The 17,340-nt window shown below is 36.2% G+C and overlaps 1 protein-coding gene across 4 annotated transcripts in view; it reads left to right on the top strand.

The window, feature by feature from the left end:
- The window catches only part of EPS8 (EGFR pathway substrate 8, signaling adaptor), a 74,381-nt gene that overhangs the window by 49,910 nt on the left and 7,131 nt on the right, over window positions 1-17,340 (top strand). For all 4 annotated transcript variants that reach the window (XM_019643304.1, XM_019643303.1, XM_019643306.1 and 1 more), the window contains 3 exons: window positions 1,464-1,572; window positions 3,855-3,998; window positions 12,871-13,093. In XM_019643304.1, the coding sequence (XP_019498849.1) occupies window positions 1,464-1,572; window positions 3,855-3,998; window positions 12,871-13,093 (476 nt within the window). The remainder of the gene's footprint in view (window positions 1-1,463; window positions 1,573-3,854; window positions 3,999-12,870; window positions 13,094-17,340) is intronic.

The following is a 17,340-nucleotide window of genomic DNA, read 5'->3' as shown; positions in this document are numbered from 1 at the left end:
CCGCTCACTGCAGCTGCTGGCCGCTCACGCTGGCTGCTGGCTACACGCAGTAGCCCATGGCAACCCACTGCCACAGGGACTGCAGCCTATGCCGTCGCCAGCGACTCACGGCAGCCCAGCTCCAAGTTGAGCTGTCGTTCAGCATCTTAACTGTAGAGGGCAGTGTCACTGGCCCTCATATGTGGGATCTGAACCGGGGCTCTCTGGCATCCCAAGCCAGTTCTTAGCCATCGCGCCACTCGGCCGGCCCAAAAGATTTTTTTTTATGGGGGAATTGGAAGATGGGAACAGCACTGGGAAATTGGGGGAAGGGGAACAGACAAGTTGCTGTCGTTTTTTTCTTCAGTCTAGTTGTGGAGGACGTTGCTTCATTGGCCCAAGTTGGTAACATCATTGCGCTCTTCCTGGGCGAGGCAGATAAGTCGCAAGCTTCTGGACAGCCACTCACTGCAGCTGCTGGCTGCTGGCCACTCACGCTGGCTGCTGGCTACACATGGTAGCCCATGGCAACCCACTGCCACAGAGGCTGCAGCCTACACCGTCGCAGGCGACTCACAGCAGCCCAGCTCCAGGTTGAGCTGTTGTTCAGCATCTTAGCTGTGGAGGGCAGTGTAACTGGCCCTCATATGTGGGATCTGAACAGGGGCCCTCTGGCGTCCCAAGCCAGCTCTTAACCATCGCTCCACTCAGCCGGTCCTATATATCAGGTTTTATTGTATTACCTATAAAAGTATTTTTAATTATGCTGCTAAATTTATTGATGATAATTTAATGATTAAAAGAAATATTTTGTTTTTTGAAAAACATTTTTATTTTTTAAATATAGAACTCTTAGATATGTTCTTACTATTAAAATAAGTTTATAGTGAATTAATTAATTAATTGGGAAGTGTTATATTGGTCTTCTACTTAATCCATACCTCCCCTTGCAGTTTAGATGACTGGATAAAACTTTCCTAAAAATTGACACTTAGTCATAATTTTTTAAATGTGTATTTGGTTAGTGAATTGAACATAATGCTTAAATTAGTGAAATCAACATATAATTTAAATTACCACTATGGAAATTATCTTCAGTCTCCTTTAATTTTATGAAAAATGCTAACAATGATCTTTATCCTAATTCTTTCATGGTAGTGATGCTAATTAACAAAGCAATATCCAGTATGTATATTTAATGGTTAGAGAATTCATAGATTTACATTCTAGACTTGGCTTAGTACCAACTAGCCTCATGATTTTGCATTATTTATTTTTGCCCTAGTCATAGTTTGTTCATTTTAATAGTAATAACTCCTAAGTTTCTTTTAGTTTTCATATTTTATAAAATATAGTAAAACTGAACTATCAAAATAATTTCTCAGAATGTTTTCTCGTAGGAATTGGCTTGTCTTAATGTTTGACTTCTGTTTTCAGGCTTTAGGAAGAGCTTGCAGAATAATCTTTTTCCTTTCTTTTTATAGAAATTATGACCCACTCGTAACACAACCCAAGAAATATGCCAAATCCAAGTATGATTTTGTGGCAAGGAACAACAGTGAGCTCTCAGTTCTTAAGGATGATATTTTAGAGGTGATAGAATTTTACCTTTATGTACTCTTAATAATTAAAAGTGGATTTATTATATTCCTCTTTTGGTATATATCTGAACCTCCCTCAAAGAGATGTTGAGGTCAAGAAATTGTTGTTCAATATTATTGTATTTAACCTGGGATAGAGTATATTATAGATATCTATATTTAGGAGGGGAAGCTGCTTTATCTGTTTTATGTTAGTTTATTTGGGTTTTTAGTGGGGGCAGTGGGTTGGATTTCTTGACTTTGTGCTCTTCCTTCCTGGGATTTGCTCATTTTGGAATCAAGGCTGTTTATCAATTCAGTTGTAGATCCACCATAATATATATATTTTTAATTTGTATTAAATGTATTGGGATGACATTGTTTAGTAAAATTATGTAGGTTTCAAGTGTACATTTCTATAAAACATCATTGTGTGTTCACCACCCAGAGTTAGTTCTCCTTCCATCACCATGTATTTTGTCCCCTTTTCCCTCTACTATCACCCTCCCTTCCTCCTTACCCCCTGGTAACCACTAACCTGTTGTATGTATGTATGTATGAGTTTTTGTTTCTTTGTTTGTCTTGGTCATTTTTAATCTTCAGTTTTATATCCCACATATGAGTGAAGTCATAGGGTTCTCAGCTTTTTCTGTCTGACTTATTTTGCTTGGCATGAAAATCTCAAGATCCATCCATGTTGTCACAAATGGCACTATTTCAACTTTTCTTATGGCTGAGTAGCATTCCATTGTGTATATGTATCATGTCTTCTTTATCCAATCATCTATCAGAGGACACTTTGGTGGTTTCCATGTCTAGGCCACCATGAATAATGCTGCAATAAACATAGCAGTACATATATCTTTACAGATAAATGTTTTAAGATTTTGGGGGGTAGATACCCAGAAGAGGGATTGCTGGGTCATATGGTAATTCTATTCTTAATCTTTTGAGGAACCTCCATACTGTTTTCAATAGTGGCTGTATAAAAATTTACATCCCCACCAGCAGTATATGAGGGTTTCTTTTTTTCTACTGGTTCTCCAATACTTGTTATTACTTGTCTTGTTGATGATAGCCATTCTAACAGGTGTGAGGTGGTATCTCATTGTGGTTTTGATTTGCATTTCCCTAATATCTAGTGAAGTTGAGCATTTTTTTCATATATCTGTTGGCCATTTGTATGTCTTTTTGGGAGAAGTGTCTCCTCAGGTCCTCTGCCCATTTTTTAATTGGATTGTTTGTTTTTTTGTTGTTGAGTTGTACAAGTTCTTTATATATTTTGGATATTAGCCCCTTATTGGAGGTGTTGTTTGCAAATATCATCTTCCATTTGGTTGGTTTCCTCTTTGTTTTGTTGATGGTTTCTTATGCTGAGCAGAAGGTTTTTAGTTTGATATAGTCCCCTTTATTTATTTTTGCTTTTACTTCCCTTGTCTTTGTGATCAAATTTATAAAATAATCTCTAACCCAAGGTCCATATAGTACCTATGCTTTCTTCTATGCAATTTAATGTTTCAGGTCTTATATTTAGGTCTTTGATCCATTTTGAGTTAATTTTGGTATATGATGACAGATAGCAGTCTAGTTTGATTCTTTTGCCCATGGCTTTACAATTTTCCCAGCACCATTTATTGAAGAGGCTTTTTTTCTCCATTGTTTGTTTTTGGCTCCTTTGTCAAAAATTATCTGCTTATATATATGTGGGCTTATTTCTGAGTTCTCAATTCTATTCCATTGGTCTGTGTGTCTGTTTTACTGCCAGTACCATACTGTTTTGATTATTTTAATAAGACAAAACATTTCCTTCTTCATATCCTAGTACCCTGGCACAAATGTACCCAGCAGTGAGTGAACTAATGATTGTGAGAATAATCTACCATGACTCCCAAATCTCTTTATCTTCTTTAATGTGGGATGTGATATGGGATACAGTAGTTTTTGTAAAAAAAAAAAAAAAAAAAGTTTTCATTTTTTTTCTTTCTGTTCAAAGAATGGAAACGATACATAGTCATGTTGGTTATCTATAAGTACTTCAGAGATATTGCAAGTAAACATTCTTGAGAGGTAATACAGGCCATGGGTACATTCACGATAGTGGATCCATACCTGTTTTATACTAATAATTGCAATACTTAGTGTAATCCCTAGGAATCCTTCATCCTACAATATGTTGATGCTAAGTCAACTTATTAGAAGTAAAAATAGTTTCTAGGTCTAGGAATAAAAATGGAATTCCTTCATAGATTGGTTTTTGTACAGAAATAACGCCTTTATTTTCTTGTGTAATGACAGATCCTTGATGATAGGAAGCAATGGTGGAAAGTTCGAAATGCAAGTGGAGACTCTGGATTTGTGCCAAATAATATTTTGGATATCGTGAGACCTACAGAATCTGGATTAGGGCGTGCTGATCCACCGTACACGCATACCATACAGGTAATTACGATTTTTTGAGCAAAATTTAACGTTTTCAAATTTTCAAATTCATCACTCTAAAAAAGGAGTTAGATACCTTTTGTGTATTAATCATTTTGAGACTTAATTGTTTTACAATTTGCACAGTTTTTTCTAGGGTAGTTCGGAGGCAATGATGAGAGACATATGGAAGAATTATACATATGCTTTATGGTTTACTTCTTTAGGAAATGGCTCAAAGTGTTTACCATTAAATAACTGTTTCTCTGGATGCTCTTTTTTCCACCCTACAATATTTCTGACATTTTGAGAAACAGTATTTCTGCCTATTCACTCTTACCCATAGCCCTCCTATTTGGTGGCTTCCTATTGTTAGATGGTGGCACTGAGTGGCTGGGGTATACAGTGGTTCATCTTCTCTGGCCTTCACCCTCATTCTCTTAAATGTTCTGCCACTGACCAACCTTGAACTCACCTCACCTTACACTGACACCTGAGTATGTATCTATATAGGATATAATATTTTTCCTCTCTTGATTTTAAGGTTAAAATGCACTTATGATACAGGTTACATGGGTCAGGCTGTCTTTTTTTGATCATTGAAAAGTTCTTGAGTCCTATGCCGTATTTCCAGGATTTCAGCGATCCTGGTTGTCTCATTCACCCTAACATCTGAATTCTCTGATATTAAAGTATTGAGATTTTTGGTCTATGACAGGATCTATAGAGTTAAATCTGCCAGCAGAGACAGAATAGATGGACTATCCTGTGTATGGACTCTGAAACTGTGGTGCCTTCTTTCTCATGTCCCCAGGAAGAATTCTTTTAATTTTCAGAATGTTGAGCAAGAGATCACATCTGACCAAATAATAATAAAGTCATAAATTTGAGTAGAAGCTACACAGAATATGCAGAGAAACAGTTAATGTTCATGCCTAAGCTTAGTAAAATACATTGTCGAAACCTAGACTTGTTGTCATGTACTGCCATGACCATTCATTTCAGTGCTTCTGGCTCCTCGTGGCATTGAAGATGAGTACAGGTCCTGCACTTATCCAGAGTGACTTTTGGCCTTATTAGAATCCAGGAATCAAGCAAATGTTTAAAATAAAGAGTTAGGGTACAATTTATATATCTTCATAATTTAAAGTGATAGCAATGGCAATTCTGTTTGCTGTGCTTGTGTTTGGCTAGCCTGATGTGCATGTATATTATGTACTTATTTTATGTTCATCATTTGTCATTAGCTGTTGATGCCAAAGAAGGAGTTTGAGTTATTCAAGGTATGGTCTACTCCATTTCCCATGGATTTTTGAAGTGGATTTTCTAACTTAGTTTTAATGCCTTTTTCTTTCTTAAGTTCTTATTTTTCTGATTTTGATATGTGGTTGCCTGAGATAACATAGGCTTCTGTCTGGTTTATAAATGCTAATTCTCCATGTTCTTTCCTATAGGGGTTTTTGACTGAATGCCATAAACAGTGTTAAAGAGTGTATGTATGCTTGAAACATATGCCGAAAAGAGTGATAGAGCATATCCCCTTTGAGCTCTCTGGACTCTTTGTAATATTTAACTCATGATAACCTGTAAGAGACACTATTCACAAAGGATATCCCTTTGTGAGCTGAAGCCAAGAGTTTATATTTTAGGTGTTGGAAACAATTATCCGAGTTTGTTTTTATTTATGGGCATGATTGCTAGGAATGGGCAAACTCTGATAAAGTAAGATACCTAAAACTCGTAAATAATGTAAATTCTAATTATTTCCCCCCACCTGGGATTTCCTATGGAGTTTAACCTCTCCAACCTTTTCCTGTTTACTGATCAGTCTTGTCGTTTTCTTCATTTCTGATTCCTGCCTTGAGCCCTAGATAGATGACTTTTCTGTTTCAAAGTTGCTTCTGTCTAAAATTGAACCAAAACTATAAATACATATCATAGGAAGAGGGTACTTTTTGAGAACATAAATTCTATCCCTTCTTTCTTGAACAGAGCCTCATCTTGTAGTTTTGTCAACTTTGGCACTACCAAGAAGTGTTTTAAGTACTCACAAGCTTCAGGAGTTTGTTTTGCTACTTTATGTAAATAGAAACTTGTGGGGATTGCCCATTTGGGCTGTTTCTTTTTAAACTTTTTAACACTATATAACTGTCTTCTGAAAATTTCTGGATGCAACTCTGAATGCAGTGATGTATGTGGAAATGTTTACAGAAGCTGTGTGTGTGTGTGTGTTTGTGTGTGTGTGTGTGTGTGTTTGTAGGTTGAGGGCCCTGATTTTAACAGGTATTAAAAGCAATCTATTTTTTTAATACTTCCTGAAAATATTGGGCTGAACCCAACAAAACCACCAAAATCTTATGAAATTTTAATAAGCAAGCTTGACAACCTGCCCTCTGCTATCTGGCATAAGTACTACTCTAAAAGGATTTCTATTCTCAAAGCATCTCTCTCTCTCTCTCTCTCTCTCTCTCTCTCTCTCTCTCTCTCTCTCATGCGTGCACACACACACACACACACACACACATAATGATTAGATAAAGATGGAAAAAATGCATCCTTGCAAGTAAATGTCAATCATTTTATATGTCTACAACAGTTACCAGATATTTTTATGTAAAATATCTAACAAAAATCCTGCAGCTTCTTTCAGAATGACAGTAAAGGTACCACCATATTTATGTAGATTCCAGTGATCCTAACACCCTAACCTTATGGAACTCCACTGTACAAACATATCAAAAGCACTTCTATGCTGTCTTCATCTTCTCATTCATTCATTTGACAAATATTGATTGAGTGCCAGCACCTTGCATTCGGTAAACATGGAAGAAAAAAAGCCTGGCGCTGAGCAGACCCTCCCTAAAAGCTTGCTGTCCAGAGCCCAGTCCAGGAGCCACTGCCCTGGCTTTGCTCTTGCCTTTACAGGTGTTTTAGGAGCAGTGGCCCTCACTCTCCTCAGAAATGGCCTCACACATTTTCTCTGTCTCTTCCTTCCAGCAATACCGGAATTTTGAAGGAATTTAAAGCAACTTCTTACAGAAACATTTTATATCCCTGTTCTGTATAATGCAAAAATACCTAATGATTCATTGCTTAAGTTTCCTTCGCATTCACAGAGAGCAATAATATTATACTCCAAGGTCAACAATGCCAGTGATCAGTGCTCAGGTTGTGTGCCAGGCATGGTTTAAGCACTTTACAAATACCTATTCATTTAATTCCCACCACAACCTTGTGAAGTAGGCACATTTCCTATCCGAGGAAGCTAAGGTACAGAGAAGTAACTTGCCCACAGCCACACAGCTGCGTGAGGCCAGGATTGCGACCCAGGACTGGGGGATGCTCAGACATCCCATGTTCGGTTGGACTCAGCTAGCATGGAGGATAGTGCTTAGAAAAGACGGTCATCTTATTTTGTATAAACATATAGTTTTTCACTGTATGAGTGCTCAAAGGGACATCTTAGAATAGTTTTACCACGCACTGTGCTTTGATGAAAGTTGATCTGATCAGTCACCATCCTTGGAATTGGACTTCTGCCTGATGCATCTATTCCTTGGATTTCAATTCTTTTATTTTTTTATAATTCAGGAAAATAATCTAAATTATATAATTCATTAGAGTGTAGACATTTTTGTGAATGGTGGAATAAGGGAATTAGATGTAAACTGTTTCCATGTAGCATCTATAAGTCACCCTGTGTTTTAAAAATGCACACAGTTGTGACTTATTTTTTTACCCTTATGTTCCCTGTAATGAAGAATATAAATAACAGCAGCTCCTGGGGGAAGGACACAAAAGCAGCCTTTGCCTATTGTTCACACTTTTGGTTAGAAATTGTCTTCTGATGGCAGGGATGCTAGTACCTGGCACCAGTAGGGAATAGGTGTTGAATTGCCACCTGATGTCCCTGAGAGCCCAGGCTATTTAATATCCTCACCTTTGGAGTGATTTTTAACAGTTTTGTAAAGACAGCCATTTATTTCCACCTCATGTGTTTCCCCCATGACTTTAGCAAAGTTTTAAAAATAAAAGGGAGGGAGGTATAAAGAATTTGTGAAAGATGTAGAACATAAAAAAATATATATTGAATGAAATTACAGGGGAAAAGCAAGTAAATGCTTAGGAGAGATTATGGAAAAATGAAAATAAACGACATATCATTTAATAAAAATTCTGTTGTAGAGCATTGCAGGGCCTTGTAATTTAGGTGGGCAACAGATAGACATTCAGGGTGCTTTCTCCCCCCCTGGAATCTACTTGCCACATAAAGGTTCCCATATTTGTTTTGATTTGATTCCCAGTCCTCTAGCTCTGTGACTTTTCAATGCTGGAAACACCCTTTTGCCCATATAGATTCTCATGCTGTCCCAAGAACAGAAACCAGCCTTCGCCCTCTGTAATTTCTAATAGACTCAAGGGCTTGACTAAAGAAGCCTTGTATTTATTATTAATTATTAAGTCTATGTGCTTTTATTATAATTATAGATATTCTGACTCTACCAAGATACAAATAATTATATATGTCTGGTCAGTGTGGTCCTGTGAATGCAACAGAAATTTTCCTGCCTCCTGTGTGTCTTAGCAAGAGACGTTATGATACTGTGGAAAAGCCCCGGTCTAGGTGCTGGGAGACGGGTGTTCTAGTGCTGGCTCTGCCACAGGCTAGCTGTGTGACCTTACAGACAGCATTTTGTTTTTCTGTGCTCCAGTTTGCTCAGCTGTGAAATGGAAGCAGTCACGTTTCATGATCCCCACAATCCAGCCTGGATGCAAAATTGTGTTATTTTCTGTATTCATGTATAAATAGCCCTAAATTAAAAGTGGGAATGTTTTCTACAGGTAACGACCAAACCGCTAGCTCTACTAATTGCTCCCAGGTTATGAATGCTCTTTTTCAAGCTCAGTGCAGACATTCAGATATTGCTGGACAGCAAGTGGCCATTTTAGCAAAGATGTCTTTATATTCATTCCAGCAGACCAACTTCCTGATAATGCTCAGTTATTTAAAACGTGTTTAAATTAAGCTCAGAACACTCTACTCATCTATTCGTTAGAGGTACGGTTTTTAGAAAAGGATGTTTACTTTTTATTCTGCCGCACATGTTGACATTTTCCCAAATAAATCCCTGCTGTCTTGCTCTCTCTGTCTCTCTCTGTATGTACATATACATATATATGTATATAATTTACTGCCCAACATGTATGTGTGCACAATTATACATTTTCTGTTTAGACTGCTTATAAGTTCAAAACTAAAGCTCACTAAAACACACCATGAATGTATATTTCATTTTGTAAACTCAGCTTTAAAAAAGAATTAGTCTTACATTTAATGTACACTAAGTATACTCTTTATAAGCTATAAGAATAAGATGAACCATAATCTTACTATTTTAAAAATACAATACTCTAATGCACTAGTTATTGAAATACTCTGTTCTGTTTACAGTGTGTGTGTCTATATAATTAGTTTTCCATGGCTGGATAAGAGTGATGGAAATTAATTATATATTTACAAGCTCTTTCACTGGTTGATTTGTGGGCAGGTAATTTTACTGTCAAAAACTAATTTGCTCACATTTTCTGATATTTGATGTGAATTATAATTGATATTATTGTAGTTCCCTTTCCTGTGTTAATTTTCCCATTTGATGTGATTTGCTCCATTTTCCTAATAGCAATTACTTGGCGAGCTGTCAGAGGTAACCCACATTTGTTCCCTCATGACACTTATTTTTAATATAATTTTTTTGATTCAATCTCTGGACTTAACACCCTCCAAATGTTCCAACTGTGCCTAGTTTTCACCACAGAGTTCCAAAGGGACCAAAAATAGAGGAAAACTGTGTAGGTTAAATTTTTAAGAACAGTTCAGTTCTAATGGCCTTGTTGGGCTTGCTTGCATAATTTCCCCTTGAAGCAATGTCTTGCATGAATCAGGAGCTTATCTCTAAATAACTTTCTTTAATCCTGGAGAATTTCTACTCAGCTTTAGTGGCTAATAAAAAGGGACTCATTCCTATTTAATTATCAATAGAAAATAAATTTTCCATGGGGTCTAGTAATTCTGACTTCTTTCAGAGAAAGAGAAAAAGACAGATTTGGTTTTAAATAGAACTTTAAATGTATTTGTGGAAGATAAAAGGCAAGAGATAGGAAGTGACTGTTACGGTACAAAAATAAGTCCACACCAAGGTGACCAGTCACCCCAGTTTGCTCACAGTGGAGGGGTTTGTAGGGATGTGGGCCTTTCAGTGCTGATGCTGAAAAGCCCCGGGCACAGTGGGAAGAGCTGATCAAGGTTTCTCTCTTTGGCTTTGAAGCTTTAGTACTTTTGGTTCAAGAGAAGAAAGTTCTGGGTGCATTTCTGCTATTCGAAACTTTCCATAAGCTGAGAGTACATTGGAGTCTCTACCTCCAAGCACAATTAGCCAAGAGACAGAAATACTGAGGTGAAGAGCAGTATATTGGATGGTAGATAAAGGGGAGTGGAGAAGATAGGGAGGGACATAGAAAAGCGAGTCCAAGAGTCAATACTGACCCTGTTTCCTCCACACCAAGAATGACAAATCAGTCTCCGAAGGAAAGATGACTTGGTTCCCATTTCAGAAGAGGGTGGAATGATCTGAGGAAGGCACCTTCCTTCTTTTTATTCCAGGGGTTGGAAGCATGAGGCAGGAAGAGAGGATTAAGAAAGGGGAAAATATGCAAGTAAATAAAATTTACAGCATAATTCATGAACATTTTTCATATGGGTCCTCTCTAATATACATGTATAATATTTAAGCCTATTGCGAGGCAATACTGATAAAGCTGCATCATATAGCAATGACAGAAAAATGAAATGAGGCACGGAAGATCTGGTGAGCCTGTCTTCAGGCTCCATTGTGACAGTAATACACAGTGTATTCAGTTTTTCACAATGTGATTTGATGGACAGCAAAACACTAGCTGTTCTTGTTTTTATGAAAGCAGAAAATGTGAATCATATCATGGAATGCAGAGCTGATAGCATTTTTCATTTGTTTAAGCTTTAAAAACAGCAATTTAAACTCTGACCCTTTGAAATCCTAATGTGAGAATTCACTAACCCTTCATGCAATAACGTACAAAGGACATTCCTGTGAAGGGAACACTGCATATATTTTAATCAGATGACTTTGGTGTGTGCTAAGTATTACATTTTGGTGATGTTTGCTGTACTTTGATTTCTTTAAATATTTTATTGGCCCAAATATAGGAACAATGTTTTGTGGGGAATAATAATAAATATATAAACTCTTTTATTTAATATATTAGAAATGTTTCTAGGCCTTGAATGCTGAGGGGGTCAGCAATTTCAGTTTCTCTCCCATCTAACTCCATGACGTGCTCCATAAAACTCAACCCCTATTCCTTTCCTTCCTTGCGCCTCTCTCCTTTCCTCTTCCCCCTTGCCCCCTCCAATATCTACCAACATTATAAACACCTCTCTCAGTTCTGCTTTCATCCTTGTTTTATACCCTCCCCACCTTCTCCACCCACTGGCTAGTGAGTGGTAGCATTTAAAGAGACAGCAGAAAAGGACCTGGACTCCTTCCCACGCTGGTTTCCACAGGTGTAACTCATTTGCTGTGAAGGCGACTATGATGATGGTGTGTTGTTTTTTGAGTAATGATTTAATTTAAAAGTGATATGTGTGTGTGGTGTGTATTTTTATGTTTTTGATCTCTGTGGAAATTGGGGAGGCCTCTTTTAAAATCAATATTACCTTATATTTGGGCCAATTTAAAAATAAGTAAATACTGTTCTAACCAAAGAACCAGATTACCAAAAGGCCTGCTTTTTTGCATTTTATCTGCAAATCGTGAATTTCAGAATAATTAAAACTGTGCGTGTGCATTAGTGAAACTTTATCTAAATTAGAAGTCCATTGCTCTGTATCTTTGATTCTACCAAAAAAAAAAAAAAAGTGCCTTTTGAGAATTTGGAACGTGTTATAATGCAGTTATCTATTAATTAAAATTATTTCATTCAGTGTTTTAGCTATAGTGTGTAGCTTAATAGGGACTGTACATAAATACTGTTTTATAATAGCCTAACAGTCATGATTTAATAGTTACTGAAAGTTAATGTGTATTCTATTACATCTACCTTTTTTAATACAAATCCCCACACAACCTTTTTTCTAATATATGTTTTTGAGTTGCTCTCATAATCATTGAATTAGACTATACCATTACCCTCACCACCATTTATCCCACAATATTCCTATTTTAGCAAGGAAAATTTCTAATTTTAATAAATTAGCATTAAGATGATGGCACAAAGGGTTATGACTTGAATAAATTAACATTTTAAAATTAGTTGTTTACTTTAAAGCATAGTTCTTTTATCTACTGAAATATTGCCCCTCTTCTTAACAAATTACTTGGAAACAGAATTAAACATTTTTGAATATAACATACATTTAAAAGAATAAGTAATGTTTTATGCTGTTGATATTTAGACTTCCAGTACAATTAGAAGTTTTTATTATTGGAAATTATAAAATAATCAGAACTCTTTTGACCTACCCTGGTTGTGTCTGATTCCAAGTTCAAGTTTAATTTTCTTGATATTTGTTACTATTACTAACACTACTATTTACTACTGGTATATCCTTTTGACTCCTTAATTAACATTTTTGATTTTGAGCAAATATGTAGAATATTTAAAAGATGATTTTTAATGATTATTATACTATATAGGATTGAAGATGTGTATGTACATACACATACATAAATTTGCTATGGATTTGCAAGTAAGTTTACAAATAAATAGCCAAAAATGTCCTGTCAAAGTATAATTTGTTTTCCTAGGCCAAGTTTATATTTTTACAATTTCAAATTAATTGTTTGTCTTTTTATAGAAACAAAGGATGGAGCATGGTCCGAGACCAGCTGACCCTCCTTCTGCACCATCACCTCCTCCAACGCCAGCTCCTGTCCCTGTGCCCCTCCCACCTTCTACTCCAGCGCCTGTTCCTGTGTCAAAGGTCCCAGCAAATGTTACCCGTCAGAACAGCAGCTCCAGTGACAGTGGTGGCAGTATTGTGCGAGATAGCCAGAGACACAAACAACTTCCTGTAGACCGTAAGTTTTTCGGAGAAGCAAAAGATGTAGTTTCTTCTGCAAATTAAAAGCAGTGCTAAGTAAAATATTGTCTAGTATTAGTTTTACCATTGTTAAATATTATTCAATATAAATAATAGCCCTTTATACTTGCATGATTCTTGATAGATTGCAAAGGTTTTTACCTAGTTTCTCATCCTCCAAGTAATTCTGAGAAACAGGAAGTTCTTTGTATTCTCTAATGTATGTATTTCTACACATATTCCAATACATTGTGGTGGTTGAATGAAGACTCTGGAGCCAGAGATGCTTGAGTATGTACAATGAAACATCACTTACTGGCTGTGTGACCTTCAACAATATAATAATAATCCTCTCTATACTTCAATATCTGAAAGTGGAGGGAAATAACACCTACTTCATAGGATAATTGTGAGGATTCAATGAGATAATGCCTATACAGCATTTAGATCAGTCGCTCTCAGCCAGGGATGATTTTATTTACCCACCTACTCCCAGGACATTTGGTATTATCTGGAGACATTATTTTGATCACAGTTGGGTGGCTGCTACTGGCATCTAATAGGTAAAATCCAGGTTGGCTTAGTAACGTCCTACAATGAACAGGACACCCCCCCCCCCCCCGCCTTCAACAGAATTATCTGGCCCAAAATGTCAGTGGTGATGCTAATGATGATAGCAGCAAATAGTTACTGACTGCTTACAATGTGTCATATTGGTCAAAATCACTCAAGACTTTTCAATCTCAGCACCATTGACATATATGCAAGCACACTAGCTTAGTGTAATCAACCTGCCAACAGCAGTTTAAAATTTGCCCACCAAATTTAGATCTCATGTGATTTAGACTTCAACTTTTTTTCATAAATTTAAATTTGATTTTTCATATGAATGATTTCTATGAAAACCAGATTTAAATAAATGGAAAAAAAAAGACACTATGGCCAACTTTGGATTCTCCTTGTTAGTACTGGGAACAGTGTAGTATATAATTTGAAAACTGAAAGTAATTCTAAGGTAATGTTTATTTTTTTTTGCCTTATACAATAGTACATGGCAAGTCTGTTTAATCTTCAAATTATGTTTTTTTTTAATATTATAAAATTACTTTGCTTTACCTATACTTGGTATATAAAAATTCTTAGAAACTAGAGCTGGAAAGATATTTCCTCAATATGATAAAAGTGTATAAAAGGTGTGTGTGTGAAAAGATATCTTTCATTCTCTCAGTATGGCCTCTCCTGGGCTCAGTCCTGGGTTCTTTTCTCCATAAACACAGTTTTACTGTAGATAATCAATCTCTTTCCATTTCTTTCAATACTATCTATATTGATGAAAAAGAAGTGACTCCCAAATTTGTCTTCATATCAAATCTCACCTGACATCTAGGTACATGTATTGAACTATTCAGATTTGATGCTTAAGATTAAAGTTCAAAACCAAATTATTAAATCTTTCACTCCCGTTTTACCCTCCTGTTTTTCTCATCTCAGTAAGTCAGTGCCACATCTATTCAGTTGTGGTCATTCTTGATAAATTACAAAATAAAAAAGAAAACAAACTATTACTGTTTAATTGTTCTAGAAATTCTGATTAAATACGTGAAGCATAAGCCCACTTTTATACATTACTTTCTCTCCCAAGGTGTGGCCAATTTAAAATCACCTCCTTATCTATTTCTTGACCTTATCAAAAAAATAATGGAAAAAATGAAGTTTGGGGAAAACAGTTAGCTCTTTATGTGCATCAAAACCAACTGTTTATGTGACTCTGTGTGTATGAGAATGTATGTGTGTAAATATGCTACTAAATTTAAAAAATTGTGTATTTTTTTAAAGATGCTTATATTTTTTCAAAGACATAGTTTTGAGATGAGAAAGTTCTGTGTTTTTTATTGATTTCCCTAAGGAAAAATTTCCTGTAACAAATGACTGTTCTCTCTTCATTCTTACCACAAGTTTATAACATCTCCCTCCTGTGATACGTCAGCACAGTAATCTTTGACACTGCGCCACTCGTTTTCCAGGCCTCAGATCAGAGTTCATAAGCATCCAGTCCCCATTTGGAACAGTCTCTGGGTTGGGACAGTTTGTTCTTTGTCCTAGTCTAAGAAACTAAGAATAACCTAATGGGAAAGATGCATAGTTAGAATACTTTAAAGATAGAGAACTCTCCTGATAATAGTGACTCATCATTTTCAAGTCTGTTTTTCATAACTAAAAGAGTGACATTGGTATATAAAGTTTAACATCTCTCCCAAAATTAACACATGTATTTATTTCCTTAAAATAATGAAACTTGACATTTATTTATATAAAGTTCTTTTTAAAGATATGTCAAAAGCATAGTTTCATATTAAATATATTTCTTTTTATAAAACAACTTTTTTGTTTTTGTTCTTTTTTTTTTTATAGCTTGAGAACTTTTGGAGAACATTTTTTTCTGAATGAATGTTGGGGCTTCTGAACAGTCTTACAGTGCCAAATAGACGTGTTTTATTGATAGCCAGCTTTCACTCAAAATATGCCTATAATGCTACCTATATATTCTCTGCTTACTGCCTAGATTTGTGATAAAAATAAAATGAAAGGAACTATAAAATGAATACTCACTCATAAAAATGTTACCAAATAACGATGAACAAGGAGCAAAGTCAACATGCCTGCTTTTAAAATGTAACAAGTAGCAAGAGCCAGACTCCTTTTGCTGAAGTGTTAGCTTTGGTTGCCTATTCAAACTAGCGACTTGGAGCCATGTCATCTAAGCTATTCAAACTGATTTATCACAGGGTTCAAAAGCTTCTCTCTTATCACTCTTGAAGATATCAGTGCTTTGGTTGTTTTGTATTTTTTCCATTTCCTTTGAAATGTTATACCTTATTATTTGAGTTTAATCCTTTGTAATCAGAAGTGTTACTTTAGAAAGGGGTATAAAATGAGTCTGGTTTGTTGTGTAGAACATTGCAAGTGGAAACCAAAAGCCAGGAGCGCATTACAGGAGGTTTTTGTGCTCACTGGAAGACGGTTCTGCTGTGCACTGCAGATGATCATTAGGGGCCAAGTCAGGAGATAAGGAACTAAATCTTTCAATGTGGTGGTAATTTTCCCTTTTTAGTCCTTTGAGATGTACTCGTATGTTGTATGGCAGTATGATGTAGTGATTTAAAAGAGTTAACATATGAAATGCATGCCTTGTATTATTACTTAAATGTAACAGTAATGTTCCTTCTCACTCTGCCCGCCTCCTCATTCTTCCTCCCTCCTTCTCTCTCTGCCTACCTCCCTTTCTGTTATTTACTTTTCTTTTGACTTTTTCTTCAAAAGGTTCCCTGAATACTTAAAGCATTAAAAAAAATTAGACTGAAATAACACTACATGATTATTTCACACTTTCTTATTTCCCAGGTACATCAAACACTCTAAAGCACTCTCCCAAAAAGAAAAAAAAAAAAAAAGATCATAGAACAATGGTCACCAAAAGCTCCCTTAGTGACCAGGTCATTGCCACTTGCCAAGTTAATCAGTTAAGTGGATTACCATATCAGCTCTTTGAACTTAATCCTTGAAGGCATACAAATAATGTATCTGTGTGTGTGTGTGTGTGTGTGTGTGTGTGTGTGTGTGTTTATACACCTTTTCCACAAGCATAAAATGGGTAGGGGAGAGAGAGAGAGAGAGTAGGTAATTTAATTAAAGCAGTTTCAGTGATCTTGGCCATAAAACAGCCACAAATTCAAAGTAAAAAAAACCCAGTTCTAGCTAAATTCTGCTACTAATTAGCAATGTGATTTTAGGATTTTGTATGCGATAGTTTTCAAAGTCTTTCAGTGAAAAAGTCAACAGAATGCCTCTTTCATTCATGTATTCAGTGATTATTTATTGAATCCTGATCCTGTTCCAGGTGTTACAGGTAAAGCAAACAAAACAGACAAAACTCCCTTTTCCCATCAGGCATGTATTTTAATGAAAGGAGATAGATAAATAAGCAACTAAGTTGATAATGAATATTAGAAGGTGCTCAGTGGTATAGGGAATAATAAAACCTGTGGGTAGGGAGTGCTATTGGGGAGGAGGTCACAGTTTTTAATGGGGGATATGGAAAGGATGAGAGGAGTGGACCATGTGGATTTGTGGGTGGAGCGCATTCCAGGCAAGGCTCTTAAACATGAAGAGCACTGAGGAAACCACTGTGAGCTGGAGAAGAGGGGCCCCGGCGGAGAGCAGAGGGGGCCATCCAGGCCTTTTCCT

Source organism: Hipposideros armiger, unplaced genomic scaffold (assembly GCF_001890085.2).
Source record: "Hipposideros armiger isolate ML-2016 unplaced genomic scaffold, ASM189008v1 scaffold_76, whole genome shotgun sequence".
NCBI lineage: Eukaryota > Metazoa > Chordata > Mammalia > Chiroptera > Hipposideridae > Hipposideros > Hipposideros armiger.
Note: the sequence above shows the minus strand (reverse complement) of the source record. Positions and strands in the feature narration are given on the sequence as shown.